Source organism: Hemitrygon akajei, chromosome 8 (assembly GCF_048418815.1).
Source record: "Hemitrygon akajei chromosome 8, sHemAka1.3, whole genome shotgun sequence".
NCBI classification, from domain to species: Eukaryota; Metazoa; Chordata; class Chondrichthyes; order Myliobatiformes; family Dasyatidae; genus Hemitrygon; species Hemitrygon akajei.
The window spans coordinates 174,785,378-174,802,324 of NC_133131.1; the positions used below are offsets into that span (position 1 = coordinate 174,785,378).

General features: G+C 45.6%; 1 protein-coding gene across 1 annotated transcript in view; it reads right to left on the reverse strand.

The window, feature by feature from the left end:
• The window catches only part of bop1 (BOP1 ribosomal biogenesis factor), a 238,685-nt gene that overhangs the window by 1,178 nt on the left and 220,560 nt on the right, over positions 1–16,947 (reverse strand). The window contains exons 13-15 of the mRNA XM_073055147.1: positions 14,443–14,731; positions 13,332–13,416; positions 5,663–5,770 (exon numbers count right to left, since the gene is read on the reverse strand). Of these exons, the coding sequence (XP_072911248.1) occupies positions 5,663–5,770; positions 13,332–13,416; positions 14,443–14,731 (482 nt within the window). The remainder of the gene's footprint in view (positions 1–5,662; positions 5,771–13,331; positions 13,417–14,442; positions 14,732–16,947) is intronic.

Genomic DNA, 16,947 nt, shown 5'->3' on the forward strand with positions numbered 1-16,947 from the left:
TGCTTTTGATTTATGAAGGCCAATGTGCCAAAAGCTTTTGTTACGAACTTATCTACCTGTGCTGCCACTTTCAATGAATTATGGACCTGTATTCCCGGATCCCTTTGTTCTACACACTCCTCAGTGTCCCCCCATTCACTATGTAAGACCTACCCTGGTTGGTCCTACCAAAATGCAAAACCTCACACCTGACTGCGTTAAATTCCATCCGCAGACTCTGTGTCCCTCTCCCAAGTAATACAAAAAGTGCATTTAAGAACTTCCCCATTTCTTTTGGCATCATGCAGAGGGCCAACTTGTCCCTTGCTCTTAACATATCTGTAGGCCCTGAGGATCCTCCTTCACCTTACCTGCTAGGGCAACCTCACGCCTTCTTTAAGTGTTTTCTTGCAATTCTTATACTACACAAGCACCTCATTTGTTCCTACCTGTTTACCTACTATGCACCACTTTATTTCTTAACCAGGGCCTCAGTATCTCTTCAAAACCAAGCTTCCCTACCTATTATCTTTACCTTTTATTCTGACAGGCACGTACAAGCATTGTACTCTTCACAAATTCACTTACCAAGTACACCTTTTCCAGAAAACAGCCTGTCCCAATCCACACTTGCCAGCTCTTTTTCGATACCATTAAAATTGGCCTTCCCTCAATTTACAATCAAAACCCATGGACTCGACCTATCTTTTCCCACATTTACTTTAAATTTAATAGCATTATGATCGCTAAATGCAAAATGTTCTGGCACACAAATATTTTCAACCTTTCCACTATCTGTTCTGAAGTCCCCTGCAACTCTAGCAAGCTCCCCACTTGGACAATAGTCCTCCTCCAGTTCAGATGCAAACTGTCTCTTTTGTAGCAATTCTGAGATCACAATCCTGGAGGTCCTGCCCTTTAACTTATCACCAAGCTCCCTGAATTCACTTTGCAAAAGCTAATCCCTCTGACTACCCATGTCATTGGTACCTACGTGGACCATGACTGTTCACCCTCCCATTTAAAAATACTGAGGACTCGATCTGACATGTAAGACCATAAGATATAGGAGCAGAATTAGGCCACTTGGCTCATCGAGTCTGCTCCACCATTTCATCGTGAGTGATCCAATTTTCCTCTCGGCCCCAATCTCCTGCCTTCTCCCCTTATCCCTTCACGCCCTGACTAATCTAGAAACTTACAACCTCTGCCACAAATATATATAAAGACTTGGCCTCCAAAGCTGCCTGTGGTAAAGAATTCCACAGATTCACCACTCTGGGTAAAGAAATTCCTCTTTATTGCCATTCCATGAAGACGGCCCTGTATTCTGAGGCTGTGTCCACTGGTCTTAGAGTCTCCCACCATCGGAAACATCCTCTCTACATCCACTCTATCAAGGCCTTCCACCATTCAATAGGTTTCAATGAGGTCACCCTCGATTCTCCTGAATTCCAGCGCATACAGGCCTAAGGCTATCAAACACGCTTCATGTGACAAGCCATTCAACCCTGGAATTATTTTCGTTAATCTCCTTTGAACCCTGTTCAATTTCAGCACATGCTTTCTAAGACAAGGGGCCCAAAACTGCTGACAATACTCCAAGTGAGGTTTCACCAGCGCTTCACAAGCCTCAGCATCCTGGTTTTTATATTCTAGTCTCCTTGAAATGAATGCTAACATTGCATTTACCTTCCCCACTATAGACTTAACCTCCAGAGTATTCTGCACAAGGACTCCCAAGTGCCTCTGTAATTCAGATTTTTGTATTTTCTCTCCATTTAGAAAACAACCCTTCCATTCCTTCTACCCAAGTGAATGACCATATACTTCCTGACACTGAATTCCACCTGCCATTTCTTGTAATCTGTCCCAAGTCCTTCTGCAGCCTTTCTACTTCCTCAAAACTACCTGCCCCTCTGCCTATCTTCACATCATCTGCAAAGTGCAACAAAGCCATCAACTGCATTATCCAAATTATTGACATATAACGTAAAAAGAATCTACCGCAACACAGTCCCCTGTGAACAATACTAGTCACTGGCAGCCAGACGGAAAAGCCTCCCTTTATTCTGACTCTTGGCCTCCTGTCATCTTTATCCATGCTGGTATCTTCCCATAATACCCTGGGCTCGTAGCTTAAGCAGCCTCATGTGTGGCACCTTGTCAAAGGCCTTCTGAAAATCCAAGCACACAACATCAACTGATTCTCCTTTGTCTATCCTGCTTGATATTTCTTCAGAGAATTTCAACAGCTTTGTCAGGCAAGATTTTCCCTTGAGGAAACCATGCTGACTGCAGTCTATTTGACCATGTGTCTCTAAGTACCCTGAGACCTCATCCTTAATAACTGACTCCAACACCTTCGCAACCAGAGGTCAGACTGACTGGCCTATGGTTTCTTTTGGTTCTCTCCTTTCTTGAAGAGTGGAATGACATTTGCAATTTTCCAGTCATCTGGAACTATTCCAATATCTAGTGATTTAAAAAAAACATAGAAAACCTTTGGCCCACAATGCTGTGCCGAACATGTACTTACTTTAGAAATTACCTCGGGTTACCCATAGCCTTCTATTTTTCTATGCTCCATGTATCTATCCAGGAGTCTCTTAAAAGACCCTATCGTATCCACCTCCACCACTGTCGCTGGCAGCCCATTCCATGCACTCACCACTCTGTGTAAAAAAACTTACCCGACATCTCCTCTGTGCTACTTCCAAGCACCTTAAACCGGTGCCCTCTCATACTAGCTATTTCAGCCCTGGGAAAAAGCCTCTGACTATCCACATGATCAATGCCTCTCATCATCTTATACACCTCTATTAGGTCACCTCTCATCCTCCGTCGCTCCAAGGAGAAAGGGCTGAGTTCACTCAACGTAATCTCATAAGGCATGCTCCCCAATTCAAGCAACGTCCTTGTAAATCTCCTCTGCACCCTTTCTATAGTTTCCACATCCTTCCCGTAGTGAGGTGACCAGAACTGAGCACAGTACTCCAAGTGGGGTCTGACCAGGGTCCTATATAGCTGCAACATTACCTCTCGGCTCTTAAACTCAATCCCATGGTTGATTAAGGCCAATGCACTTGTACGCCTTCTTAACCAGAGTCAACCTGCGCAGCTGCTTTGAGTGTCCTACGGACTCGGACCCCAAGATCCCTCTGATCCTCCACACTGCCAAGAGTCTTACCATTAATACTATATCCTGCCATCATATTTGACCTAACTAAATGAACCACTTCACACTTATCTGGGTTGAACTCCATCTACCACTTCTCAGCCCAGTTTTGCATCCTATCAATGTCCCGCTGTAACCTCCGACAGCCCACCGCACTATCCACAACACCTCCAATCTTTGTGTCATCAGCAAATTTACTAACAGATCCCTGAGGCACACCACTGGTCACTGACCTCCATGCAGAATATGTCTCGTCTACAACCACACTTTGCCTTCTGTGGGCAAGCCAATTCTAGATCCACAAAGCAAGATCTCATTGGATCCCATGCCTCCTTACTTCCTCAATAAGCCCTGCATGGAGAACCTTATCAAATGCCTTGCTGAAATCCATATACATTACATCTACAGCTGTACCTTCATCAATGTGTTTAGTCACATCCTCAAAAAATTCAATCAGGCTCATAAGGCACGACCTGCCTTTGACAAAGCCATGCTGCCTATTCCTAATCATATTATGCCTCTCCAAATGTTCACTAATTCTGCCTCTCAGGATCTTTTCCATAAAATTACCAACCACTGAAGTAAGACTCATTGGTCTATAATTTCCTGGGCTATCTCTACTCCCTTTCTTGAATAAGGGAACAAGATCTGCAACCCTCCAATCCTCTGGAACCTCTCCTGTCTTCATTGATGATGCAAGGATCATTGCCAGAGGCTCAGCAATCTCCTTCCTCGCCTCCCACAGTAGCCTAGCGTACATCTCGTCCAGTCCCAGAGACCAACTCAATGCTTTCCAAAAGCTCCAGCACATTCTCTTTCTTAATGTCTATATGCTCAAACTTTTCAATCCGCTGTAAATCATTCCTACAGTCATAGAAACATAGAAAACCTACAGCACAATACAGACCCTTTGGCCCACAAGGTCCTTACCTGAGAAATTGCCCAGGGTTACCCATAGCCCTCTGTTTTTCTCAGCTCCATGTACCTGTCCAGGAGTCTCTTAAAAGACCCCATCGTATCCAAGAACCTTTTCCATAGTGAATACTGAAGCAGAGTATTCATTAAGTACCTCTGCTATCTCCTCCAGTTCCATACACACTTTTCCACTGACATTCTTGATTGGTCCTTTTCTCTCACGTCTTCTTGCTCTTCACATACTTGTAGAAGGGTTTTCCTTAATCCTGCTCGCCAAGGCCTTCTCATGGCCCCTTCTGGCTCTCCTAATTTCCTTCCTGCTAGCCTTATAATCTTCGAAATCTCTATCATTACTTAGTTTTTTGAACCTTTCCTAAGCTTTTTTTCTTTATTAGATTTTCAACAGCATTTGTGCACCATGTGTCTGTACCCAACCATCCTTTCCCTGTCTCATTGGAACATACCTATGTAGAATTCCATGCAAATATCCCCTGAACATTTGCCACATTTCTGCCATACATTTCCCTGAGAACATCTGTTACCAATTTATGCTTCCAAGTTCCTGTCTGATAGCTTCATATTTCCCCTTACTCCAATTAAACGCTTTCGTAACTTGTCTGTTCCTATCCCTGTCCAATGCTATGGTAAAGGAGATAGAATTGTGAACCCTATCCAACTCCTTAATGTGGAGTGTTAGATGCTGGAGCTGGATGCACTTCTCACAATTACAGTCGTCAGGGACACTGGCGGTCTCTCTACTTCCCCACATCCCATAAGAAGAGCTATCAGCTATCCTCCTGGCATCCCTATTGTGCTAACTGTGCAAATATAAGGAAAGAAACATTAAATAAACTGGGGAAAAATAAAATCTACTTGCAGTTTTTGCACTCTCTTTCACTAAAGCCTCTAATAAGCACTCTTAACACTGTCCACTCCAACTGTGGCTGCTCCACTTGCCCCTGCCAATCAATCCCAATCGCTAATTGGCTGTTGTCGTGAATCATTACTCAGTTGGCAATCCTGAGTGAGCTATGTCTTCTCACATCTCCTGCCACTGTTCAATAAAAACCCCTGCACCGCAAAGAATCCTGCCGTTAAACTGGTATTCTGCCTTCAGATTTGACGTTCCGAAAATGAACCATTTCACACATTTCCAGATTGAACTCCATCTGCCACTTCTCACCCCAACTCTGCATCTTACCAACGTCCTGTTGTAATTTACAACAGCCTGCTCCACTATCCACATCTCCACCAAACTTTAATATTAGCTTCCACTTTGTTCTCAGACTTGTCTCCATACTGTTCTTCAGCAAACCTCACCATCATTTCAGCCTCTACACCTCCCGCTACCTTGGCAGCTTTAGGTTTTAGACTACCTGTCCTCTGCCTCAGCTCTCCCCTGAACTTCAGATTGTTCACTAAACTTCATCTAGTTTGATTCCAACCTGTCTGGTCCAAACTCCCCGAATTGAGGCCTCTTCCACTCTGTGTGAGACGCACAATTGAACGGGAAGTAGCGGGGAGGGGTAAGAGAGGGACCCACACACACGATACAGAAACTGAGACTAGCATGGAAGAAAAGCGATGTACCTGTACACCATTCCATGGCAGACAATGACCGTGCCATCGTCAGATGCCGAGGCAAAAAGCGGATAATGCCTGTGGAAAGCTACACCTCGCAGAGCTCTCTTGTGATGCCTGTAAAGAAAACAACAAAAATACTGATTTGAGATTGTTTAATGTCATTTCCAATACACAAGCGTTACTCTGGATAATAAATAATTGTTACTCTGGATCCGATACAGCACACAAAAAATATTAAAAAAACACAATAAATATATCCCTTAAATTGAAGCAAGAGGTGGAGAGGGAAGAGGTAAAAGAAGCTCGGAGAGCAGCTGTTTTTTTTAACTGATCGGGGCAAAGAGGCTAGACTGCACAGGCGCGTGACGTAGCGCGCCAAAGGTTTAAAAGAAAGACCGCCATATACAGCGGCCATCGTCGTAGCAGCAATTGTCGGAGTGGACTGAGGCAGAGTGGGACAGCTTGGCTCAATCAAGCTTCGGCAAGAAGAGACAGGTGAGGTTGAATGGGGCACGACTGCGCAAGCGCGTGAAAGTCGGCCTCTGAGATTAGTGGGGGAATTTAAATAGCGAGCAGAGACTGAGGACGAGCTTCACTCCAGGTGAGGTAAGGCCGGGTAAGCTCCTTTAATTAATCTAATTAGATTAGGAGTAGGTAATGGAGGCAGCAGTTAGGGCAGTTGAGTGCTCCATTTGCAGTATGTGGGAAGTCAGGGTGAGCACAGCTGTCCCCGATGACTATACCTGCAAAAGGTGCATCCAGCTGCAGCTCCTGACAAACCGTGTTAGGGAACTGGAGCTGGAACTGGATGACCTTCGGATCATTCGGGAGGCAGGGGCAGAAATAGACAGGAGTTTCAGGGAGATAGTCACCCCTAGGAGTCAGGAGACAGGTAGTTGGGTGACTGTCAGGAGAGGGAAGGGGAATAGACAGGAAGAGCAGAGCACCCCTGTGGCCGTTCCCATCAACAATAAGTATACCGTTTTGGATACTGTTGATGGGGACGACCTACCATGGACAAGTTGCAGTGGTTGCATCTCTGGCACCGAGACTGGACCCTCAGCTCAGAAGGGAAGGAGGGAAAAGAGGAGAGCAGTAGTGATAGGGGATTAGATAGTTAGGGGGACAGATAGGAGGTTCTGTGGAAGAGATCGAGAATCCCGGATGGTCTGTTGCCAGGGTCCGCGATATCTCGGATCGAGTTCATAGTATTCTCAAGAGGGAGGGTGAGCAGCCGGATGTCGTGGTCCATGTAGGAACCAATGATGTGGATAGGAAGAGTGAGGAGGTCCTGAAAGGTGAGTATAGGGAGCTAGGTGCCAAGTTAAAAGACAGGGCATCCAGGATAGCAATCTCAGGATTGCTACCAGTGCCACGTGCAGGTGGGTTTAGAAATAGTAAAGTAGTGCACATCAACATGTGGCTGAAGACATGGTGCAGGAGGGAGGGCTTCAGATTTATAGATAATTGGGCAGTTTTCCAGGGAAGGTGGGACCTGTTCCGGTGGGACGGTTTACATCTGAACTGGAGGGGGACAAATATTCTTGCAGGTAGGTTTGCTAGAGAGGCTCCAGTGGATTTAAACTAGAATGAGGGGGAAGGGGAACCAGAGTGTAGGAACAGATGTATGGGAGAAGGAAGAAAAAGAAGACAGTAAAGTTCTTTGTACTATTAGAGATAAACAGAGAGGAAGAGGTGGAGAATTTCTTAAATGCATTTATTTTAATGCTAGGAGCATTGTAAGATAGATGGATGAGCTTAGAGCATGGATTGATACCTGGAAATATGATGTTGTAGCTATTAGTGAAACATGGTTGCAGGAAGGGTGTGATTGGCAACTAAATATTCCTGGATTTCGTTGCTTCAGGTGTGATAGAGTTGGTGGGACAAGAGGGGAAGGTGTTGCTTTGCTTGTCAGAGAAAATATTACAGTGGTGCTCTGGCAGGATAGATTAGAGGGCTCGTCTAGGGAGGCTATTTGGGTGGAATTGAGGCATGGGAAAGGTGTAGTAACACTTATAGGGGTGTATTATAGACCACCTAATGGGGACCGAGAATTGGAGGAGCAAATTTGCAAGGAGATAGCAGATATTTGTAGTAAGCACAGGGTTGTGATTGTGAGAGATTTTAATTTTTCACACATAGACTGGGAAGCCCATACTGTAAAAGGGATGGATGGTTTAGAGTTTGTAAAATGTGTGCAGGATAGTTTTTTGCAGCAATACATAGAGGTACCGACTAGAGAAGGGGCAGTGTTGGATCTTCTGTTAGGGAATGAAATAGGTCAGGTGACAGAGGTATGTGTTGGGGAGCATTTCGGGTCCAGTGATCACAATGTCATTAGTTTCAATATAATTATGGAGAAGGATAGGACTGGACCCAGGGCTGAGATTTTTGATTGGAGAAAGGCTAACTTTGAGGAGATGCGAAAGGATTTAGAAGTTGATTGGGACAATTTGTTTTATGGGAAGGATGTAATAGAGAAATGGAGGTCATTTAAAGGTGAAGTTTTGAGGGTACAGAATCTTTATGTTCCTGTTAGGTTGAAAGGAAAGGTTAAAATTTTGAGAGAGTCATGGTTTTCAAGGGATATTGGAAACTTGGTTAGGAAAAAGAGAGATATCTACAATAAATATAGGCAACATGGAGTAAATGAGGTGCTCGAGGAATATAAAGAATGTAAGAAGAATCTTAAGAAAGAAATTAGAAAAGCTAAAAGAAGATATGAGGTTGCTTTGGCAAGTAAGGTGAAAATAAAACCAAAGGGTTTCTACAGTTATATTAATAGCAAAAGGATAGTGAGGGATAAAATTGGTCCCTTAGAGAATCAGAGTGGACAGCTATGTGTCGAGCCGAAAGAGATGGGGGAGATTTTGAACAATTTCTTTTCTTCGGTATTCACTAAGGAGAAGGATATTGAATTGTGTAAGGTAAGGGAAACAAGTAGGGAAGTTATGGAAACTATGACGATTAAAGAGGAGCAAGTACTGGCGCTTTTAAAGAATATAAAAGTGGATAAATCTCCGGATCCTCGCAGGATATTCCCTAGGACCTTGAGGGAAGTTAGTGTAGAAATAGCAGGGGCTCTGACAGAAATATTTCAAATGTTATTAGAAATGGGGATGGTGCCGGAGGATTGGCGTATTGCTCATGTGGTTCCATTGTTTAAAAAGGGTTCTAAGAGTAAACCTAGCAATTATCGGCCTGTATGACGTCAGTGTTGGGTAAATTAATGGAAAGTATTCTTAGAGATGGTATATATAATTATCTGGATAGACAGGGTCTGATTAGGAACAGTCAGCATGGATTTGTGTGTGGAAGGTCATGTTTGACAAATCTTATTTAGTTTTTTGAACAGGATGAGGAAAGTTGACGAGGGTAAAGCAGTGGATGTTGTCTATGTGGACTTCAGTAAGGTTTTTGATAAGGTTCTGCACGAAAGGTTAGTTAGGAAGGTTCAATCGTTAGGTATTACTATTGAAGTAGTAAAATGGGAGATGCCAGAGAGTAGTGGTGGATAACTGTTTGTCAGGTTGGAGGCCGGTGACTAGTGGTGTGTGCCTCAGGGATCTGTACTGAGTCCAATGTTGTTTGCCATATACATTAATGATCTGGATGATGGAGTGGTAAATTGGATTAGTAAGTATGCAGATGATACTAAGGTAGGTGGCGTTGTGGATAATGAAGTAGGTTCTCAAAGCTTGCAGAGAGATTTAGGCCAGTTAGAAGAGTGGGCTGAACGATGGCAGATGGAGTTTAATGCTGATAAGTGTGAGGTGCTACATTTTGGTAGGAATAATCCAAATAGGACATACATGTTAAGTGGTGGGGCATTGAAGAATGCAGTAGAACAGAGTGATCTAGGAATAATGGTGCATAGTTCCCTGAAGGTGGGATCTCATGTGGATAGGGTGGTGGTGAAAGCTTTTGGTATGCTGGCCTTTATAAAATCAGAGCACTGAGTATAGGAGTTGGGATGTAATGTTAAAATTTTACAAGGCATTGGTAAGGCCGAATTTGGAGTATTGTGTACAGTTCTGGTCACCAAATTATAGGAAAGATGTCAACAAAATAGAGAGAGTACAGAGAAGATTTACTCGAATGTTACCTGGGTTTCAGCACCTAAGTTACAGGGAAAGATTGAACAAGTTAGGTCTTTATTCTTCGGAGCGTAGAAAGTTAAGGGGGGACTTGATAGAGGTATTTAAAATTATGAGGGGGATAGATAGAGTTGACGTGGATAGGCTTTTTCCATTGAGAGTAGGGGAGATTCAAACAAGAGGACATGAGTTGAGAGTTGGGGGCAAAAGTTTAAGGGTAACATGGGGGAAATTTCTTTACTCAGAGAGTGGTAGCTGTGTGGAACGAACTTCCAGTAGAAGTGGTAGAGGCAGGTTTGGTATTGTCATTTAAAGTAAAATTGGATAGGTATATGGACAGGAAAGGAATGGAAGGTTATGGGCTGAGTGCGGGCCAGAGGGACTAGGTGAGTGTAAGCGTTTGGCACGGACTAGAAGGGCCGAGATGGCCTGTTTCCGTGCTGTAATTGTTATATGGTTATGTGGTTAAGATTTTCTTAAAGGAATATTCCCTGATGAACCTGTTGAAATTCTGTGAGGCGATTTAAGTAGGATGCAGTGGAAGTTGCCACACATGAGGCTGCTTACCAAGTTAAGAGCCCATGGTATTACAGGAAAGTTACTAACACAGTTAGGGCATTGGTTGATTGGTAGGAGGCAGTGAGTGGGAATAAAAGGATCCTTTTCTGGTTGGCTGCCAGTGACTAATGGTGTTCCGCGGGGTCAGTGTTGGGATCACTTCTTTTTATGCTGTATATCAATGATTTAGATGATGGAATAGATGGCTTTGTTGCCAAGTTTGCAGATGATATGAAGATTGGTGGAGGGGCAGGTAGTGTTGAGGAAACAGGTGGGATGCAGAAGGACAGACAGATTAGGAGAATGGGCAAGAAAGTGGCAAATGAAATACAATATTGAAAAATGCACGATCATGCACTTTGGAAGTAGAAATAAATGTGCAGACTATTTTCTAAACAGGGAGAAAATCAAAAATTCTGAGATGCAAAGGGATTTCAGAGTTCTTGTGCAGAACACCCTAAAGGTTAACTTTCAGGTAGTCACTGGTGAAGAAGGCAAATGCAATGTTAGCATTCATTTCAGAGGTCACGAATACAAGAACAGGAATGTGATGCTGAGGCTTTATAAGGCACTAGTGAGGCCTCACCTTGAGTATTGTGAACAGTTTTGGGCTCCTCATCTAAGAAAAGATGTGCTGGCATTGGAGAGGGTCCAGAGGAGGTTCACAAGGATGATTCCGGGAATGAAAGTGTTATCATATGAGGAACGTTTCATGGTTCTGGGTCTGTACTCACTAGAATTTAGAAGGATGGGGGGGGGGGGGGGGGGGGAATCTCATTGAAACTTTTTGAATGTTGAAAGGGCTAGAATGAGTAGATGTGGAAAGGATGTTTCCCATGGTGGAGGAGTCTGGGACAAGAGGGCACAGCCTCAGGATAGAGGGGCATCCATTTAAAACAGATGTGGGGGCATTTCTTTCGCCAGAATGGTGAATTTGTGGAATCTGTTGTCACAGGCAGCTGTGGAGGCCAGGCCAATGGGTGTATTAGGTGGATATTGATAGGTTCTTGATTGGCCATGGCATCAAAGGTTGCGGGGGGGGGGGGGGGTAGGCCAGGGAGTGGGGTTAAGGAGAGGGAAAAATGTATCAGCCATGATTGAATGGCGGAGCAGACTTGATGGGCCAAATGGCCTAATTCTACTCCTATGTCTTATGATCTTATAAATACGTAAGATAGCTAATCTACATAGATTGATTGTATGTCCATAAAGTGACGTTAGCCACAGGAAATGATAAAGTAGTGGTGGGTGGGGGTGTTGATCGGCTTTACTGCTTGGGGAAAGTAACTGTTTTTGAGGCTGGTGGTCCTGGCGTGGATGCTACGGAACCTCACTCCCTGATGGGAGTGGGACAAACAGTCCATGAGCAGGGTGGATGAGATCCACTAGTCCAATACAGAACTGAGTCTGGTGCACTCGAGGGAGAATAAAGCATCGTCTGCCCAGCAGGGTTACAGCAAGCTGGTCCATTACCAGTCCCTCAAAGGTGAGATTAGCTTTATTTGGCATACGTACACTGAAGTGAGTTGTTTGTGTCAATCATCAGCAGTCTGAGGACGTGCTGGAGACAGCTCACAAGTATCACCATGCTTCTGGCACCAACGCAACATCCCCACAACTCACTACCCATCCCACAACTCACTACCCACCCCACAACTCACTACCCTCCCCACAACTCACTACCCACCCCACAACTCACTACCCATCCCACAACTCACTACCCACCCCACAATTCACTACCCATCCCCACAACTCACTACCCACCCCACAACTCACTACCCACCCCACAACTCACTACCCACCCCACAACTCACTACCCTCCCCACAACTCACTACCCACCCCACAACTCACTACCCATCCCACAACTCACTACCCTCCCCACAACTCACTACCCACCCCACAACTCACTACCCACCCCACAACTCACTACCCATCCCACAACTCACTACCCATCCCACAACTCACTACCCTCCCCACAACTCACTACCCATCCCACAACTCACTACCCACCCCACAACTCACTACCCTCCCCACAACTCACTACCCATCCCACAACTCACTACCCTCCCCACAACTCACTACCCTCCCCACAACTCACTACCCACCCCACAACTCACTACCCTACCCACAACTCACTACCCACCCCACAACTCACTACCCACCCCACAACTCACTACCCTCCCCACAACTCACTACCCACCCCACAACTCACTACCCTCCCCACAACTCACTACCCACCCCACAACTCACTACCCTCCCCACAACTCACTACCCACCCCACAACTCACTACCCACCCCACAACTCACTACCCTCCCCACAACTCACTACCCACCCCACAACTCACTACCCTCCCCACAACTCACTACCCACCCCACAACTCACTACCCTCCCCACAACTCACTACCCTCCCCACAACTCCCTACCCATCCCACAACTCACTACCCACCCCACAACTCACTACCCTCCCCACATCTCACTACCCATCCCACAACTCACTACCCTCCCCACAACTCACTACCCATCCCACAACTCACTACCCTCCCCACAACTCACTACCCACCCCACAACTCACTACCCACCCCACAATTCACTACCCACCCCACAATTCACTACCCACCCCACAACTCACTACCCTCCCTACAACTCACTACCCTCCCTACAACTCACTACCCACCCCACAACTCACTACCCACCCCACAACTCACTACCCACCCCACAATTCACTACCCTCCCTACAATTCACTACCCACCCCACAACTCACTACCCACCCCACAACTCACTACCCATCCCACAACTCACTACCCATCCCACAACTCACTACCCACCCCACAACTCACTACCCACCCCACAGCTTTGGAATGTGGGAGGGCACTGAGCCCTTGGAGGAAACTGGCAGTCACAGGGAGAACATGTAAAGACAGCAGCAGCAATCAAACCCAGGCTGCCGGTGATGTATGTGGCGTGCTACCATGCCAGACAGGACAATAAACCGCTTTGCAGAGAGTGGCACTGACCTGAGCACTTTGTAAGGCTTGGTGGAGAGATCCAGGTCGAACCAGGCCAGGCGGCTGTCATAACTTCCACAGATCACATTATCTCCTGTTGAACACATTCAACACTGACTGTTAACTCTTGGCGCATGAGGCTGGGAAAGCTGACACTGACGCAGGTAGAGGGGAGATTAGAAAAGCAAGGCGGCAGCAGCCAAGCAGAGAGGAATAGCCCTGCTGGGGCACAGCGGATGTTAACTGAACAGCCAACATCACTGCAAGTGAGCTTCTTACTACGGGGAAGGAATGCAGGATCAGGAGGCGATTAAGCCCCTCTCATTTATAGAGCCACAGCACAGAAATGGAGCTGCAAATTCTCCAGAAATGGAGTCCAAGATTCTGTAGATGTTGGAAAACCAGAGCAATACACACAAAAAGCAAAATTTCCTAGAAGTCAACCATTTTAATTCCTATCCCCATTCCCATGTTGGTCCACGGCCTCCTCTTCTGCACGATGAGGCCTCTCTCAGATTGAAGGAGCAACATCTCATATTCTGTCTGGATGGCCTCCAACCCAATGGCAGGAGCATCAATTTCTCCTTCCAGTAATTTCCCCTCCTTTTCTTCTATTCTCCACTTCTGGACACTTAGCTCTCCTCCTCACCTGTCTATGGTCTCTCTCTGGGTCCCCTCCTCCTTCTCTTTCTCTCCTATAGATCCACTCTTCTCTCCTATCAGATTCGTTCATCTCCAGCCTTTCGCCTTTTCCAACTATCACCTCCCAGATTCTTACTTCATTTGCCCTCCTCCACCCATCCGGCTTCACCTTCTAGCTGGTCCTCCTTCCCTCCCCCCATCTTTTTATTCTGACATCTTCTCCTTTCCTTTCCAGTCCCGATGAAGGGTCTCAGTCCACAACATCAATTGTTTATTCATTTCCATAAATGCTGCCTGACCTGTAGAATTGCTCCAGCTTTTTGTGTTACACAACGGCTACCATTCTATGTTGGTTGAGGTGGAGTGGGGGATGTACGAGGGACTGCCGGATTTACAGAAGGATGTGAACGAGGAGCAGGAGATGCAGCCCTGCCCCAGCTCAAGGACCGGGAAGGGTCAGTACCATGGAGCCACTTACCCCCAGGGTGGACGGCCATGCTGGACACCCACTTGCAGTTGGTCATCAGTTTCTTGGTGAGTTCCTGCTTGAGGAGGTTGTACACACGGACGTAGCGCTGTGTGGCCACGAAGAAGAAGGGCCGGACAGGGTGGAAACGGACACACTGCACCATTCCTTTGTTCCTGCGGAAAGGGTTCTGACTGCGCCGCCGGCTCAACTGGTGGATGAGGACCTGGGCGTTGCCATTCTCCGGGATAACTGAGGCAAAGTAGTCGCCCTTGCCGTGCCACGTTACCTGCTTCACCAGCTGTGGAGGGAAAGAGAGAGTCACTCTGGGGGCAGCTTACCACCTGCTTATGAGGATAGTCACAAAGCACAGACCGTGCCATCCAATACATCATCTATGCTAATTCCATTTGGTCCACATCCCTATGAACCTTTCCTATCCATGTACTTTAAAGAATTATTTTACACGTTTTTAAAAATGGGGAGAAAGTTCAGAAATCAGAGGTGCAAGGGGACCTTGTGCGGGATTCCCTGAAGGACAATTTACAGGTTGAGTCAGTGGTGAGGAAGGCAAATGCAATGTTAGCATTCATTTCGAGAGGACTAGAATATAAAAGCAAGGATGTAATGCTGAGGCTTTATAAGGCATTGGACGGACCACATTTAGACTACTGTGAGCAGTTTTGGGCCCTTTATCTAAGAAAGGATGTGCTAGCATTAGAGAGGATCCAGAGGAGGTTCATGAGAATGATTCTGGGAGTGAAAGGATTAACGTATTTGGAGCACTTAATGCCTCTCGGCCTGTACTCACTGGAATCTAGAAGAATGGGGGTGGGGGGAAATCTCCCTGAAATCTATCCAATATTGAAAGGCGTTGATACAGTTACTGCGGAGAGGATGTTTCCTTTAGTGTTGGAGTCTAGGACCTCAGAATGTACGGATGTCCATTTAGAACAAAGATGAGGAAGAATTTCTTTAGCCAGAGGGTGTTGAATCTGTGGAATTTACTGCCAAAGATGGCTGTGGAGGCCAAGTCATTGGATATATCTAAAGCAGAAGTTGATCGGTTCTTGATTAGTCAGGGTGTGAAAAGTTATGGGGAGAAGGCAGGAGAGTGGGGTTGAGAGTGAAATGGATCAGCCATGATGAAATAGCAGAGCAGATTTGATGGGCCAAATGGCCTAATTCTACTCTAATTCCGGATGATTGGAAAATTGCAAATGTTACTCCGTTATTTAAGAAGGGTGGGCGGCAGCAGAAAGGAAACTATAGACTTGTCAGCCTGACATCAGTGGTTGAGAAGTTATTAGAATCGATTGTTAGGGATGAGATTAGAGAGTATTTGGAGGCACATGACAAGATAGGCCAAAGCCAGCGTGGTTTCCTAACAAACCTACTACAATTCTTTGAGGAAATTACAAGCAGGGTAGACAAAGGAGATGCAGTAGATGTGGTGTACTTGGATTTTCAGAAGGCCTTTGACAAGGCGCCGGGCATGAGGCTGCTTATCAAGATAAGAGCCCATGGAATTACAGGGAAGTTACTGGCACGGGTGGAGCATTGGCTGATCAGCAGAAAACAGAGCAGGAATAAAGGGATCCTATTCTGGCTGGCTGTTGGTTACCAGTGGAGTTCCACAGGGGTCAGTGTTGGGTCCGCTGATTTTTACGATGTATGTCAATGATTTGGACTATGGTATTAATGGATTTGTGGCTAAATTTGCTGATGATACAAAGATAGGCGGAGGAGTGGGTAGTGTAGAGGAAACAGTGAGCCTGCAAAGAGATTTAGATCGTTTAGGGGAATAGGCAAAGAAGTGGCAAATAAAATACAATGTTGGAAAGTATATGGTCATGCAATTTGGTGGAAGAAATAAACAGGAAGGCTATTATTTAGATGGGGAGAGAATTCAAAATGCAGAGATGCAAAGGGACTTGGGAGTCCTTGTGCAAGATATCCTAAAGGTTAACCTCCAGGTTGATTCTGTTGTGAAGAAGGTGAATGCAATGTTGGCACTCATTTCTAGAGATATAAAATATAAAATCAGGGATGTGGTGTTGAGGCTCTATAAGGCACTCGTGAGACCACACTTGGAGTGTTGTGTGCAGTTTTGGGCTCCTTATTTTAGAAAGGATATACTGACATTGGAGAGGGTTCAGAGAAAATTCACAGGAATGATTCCAGGAATGAAAAGGTTACCGTATGAGGAACATCTGGCAGCTCATGGGCTGCATTCCCTGGAGTTCAGGGGAATGGGGGGGGGGGGGGTGGAATCTCAGAGAAACATTCCGAATGTTAAAAGGCCTGAACAGATTAGAAATGGCAAAGTTATTTCCCATGGTAGGGGATTCTAGGACAAGAGGGCACGACTTCAGGATTGAAGGACGTCCATTTAGAACTGAGATGCAGAGAAATTACTTTAGTCAGAGGTGGTAAATCTGTGGAATTTGTTGCCACGAGCAACTGTGAAGCCAAGTCATTGAGAGTATTTAAGGCAGAGATAGATAGGTTCTTGAT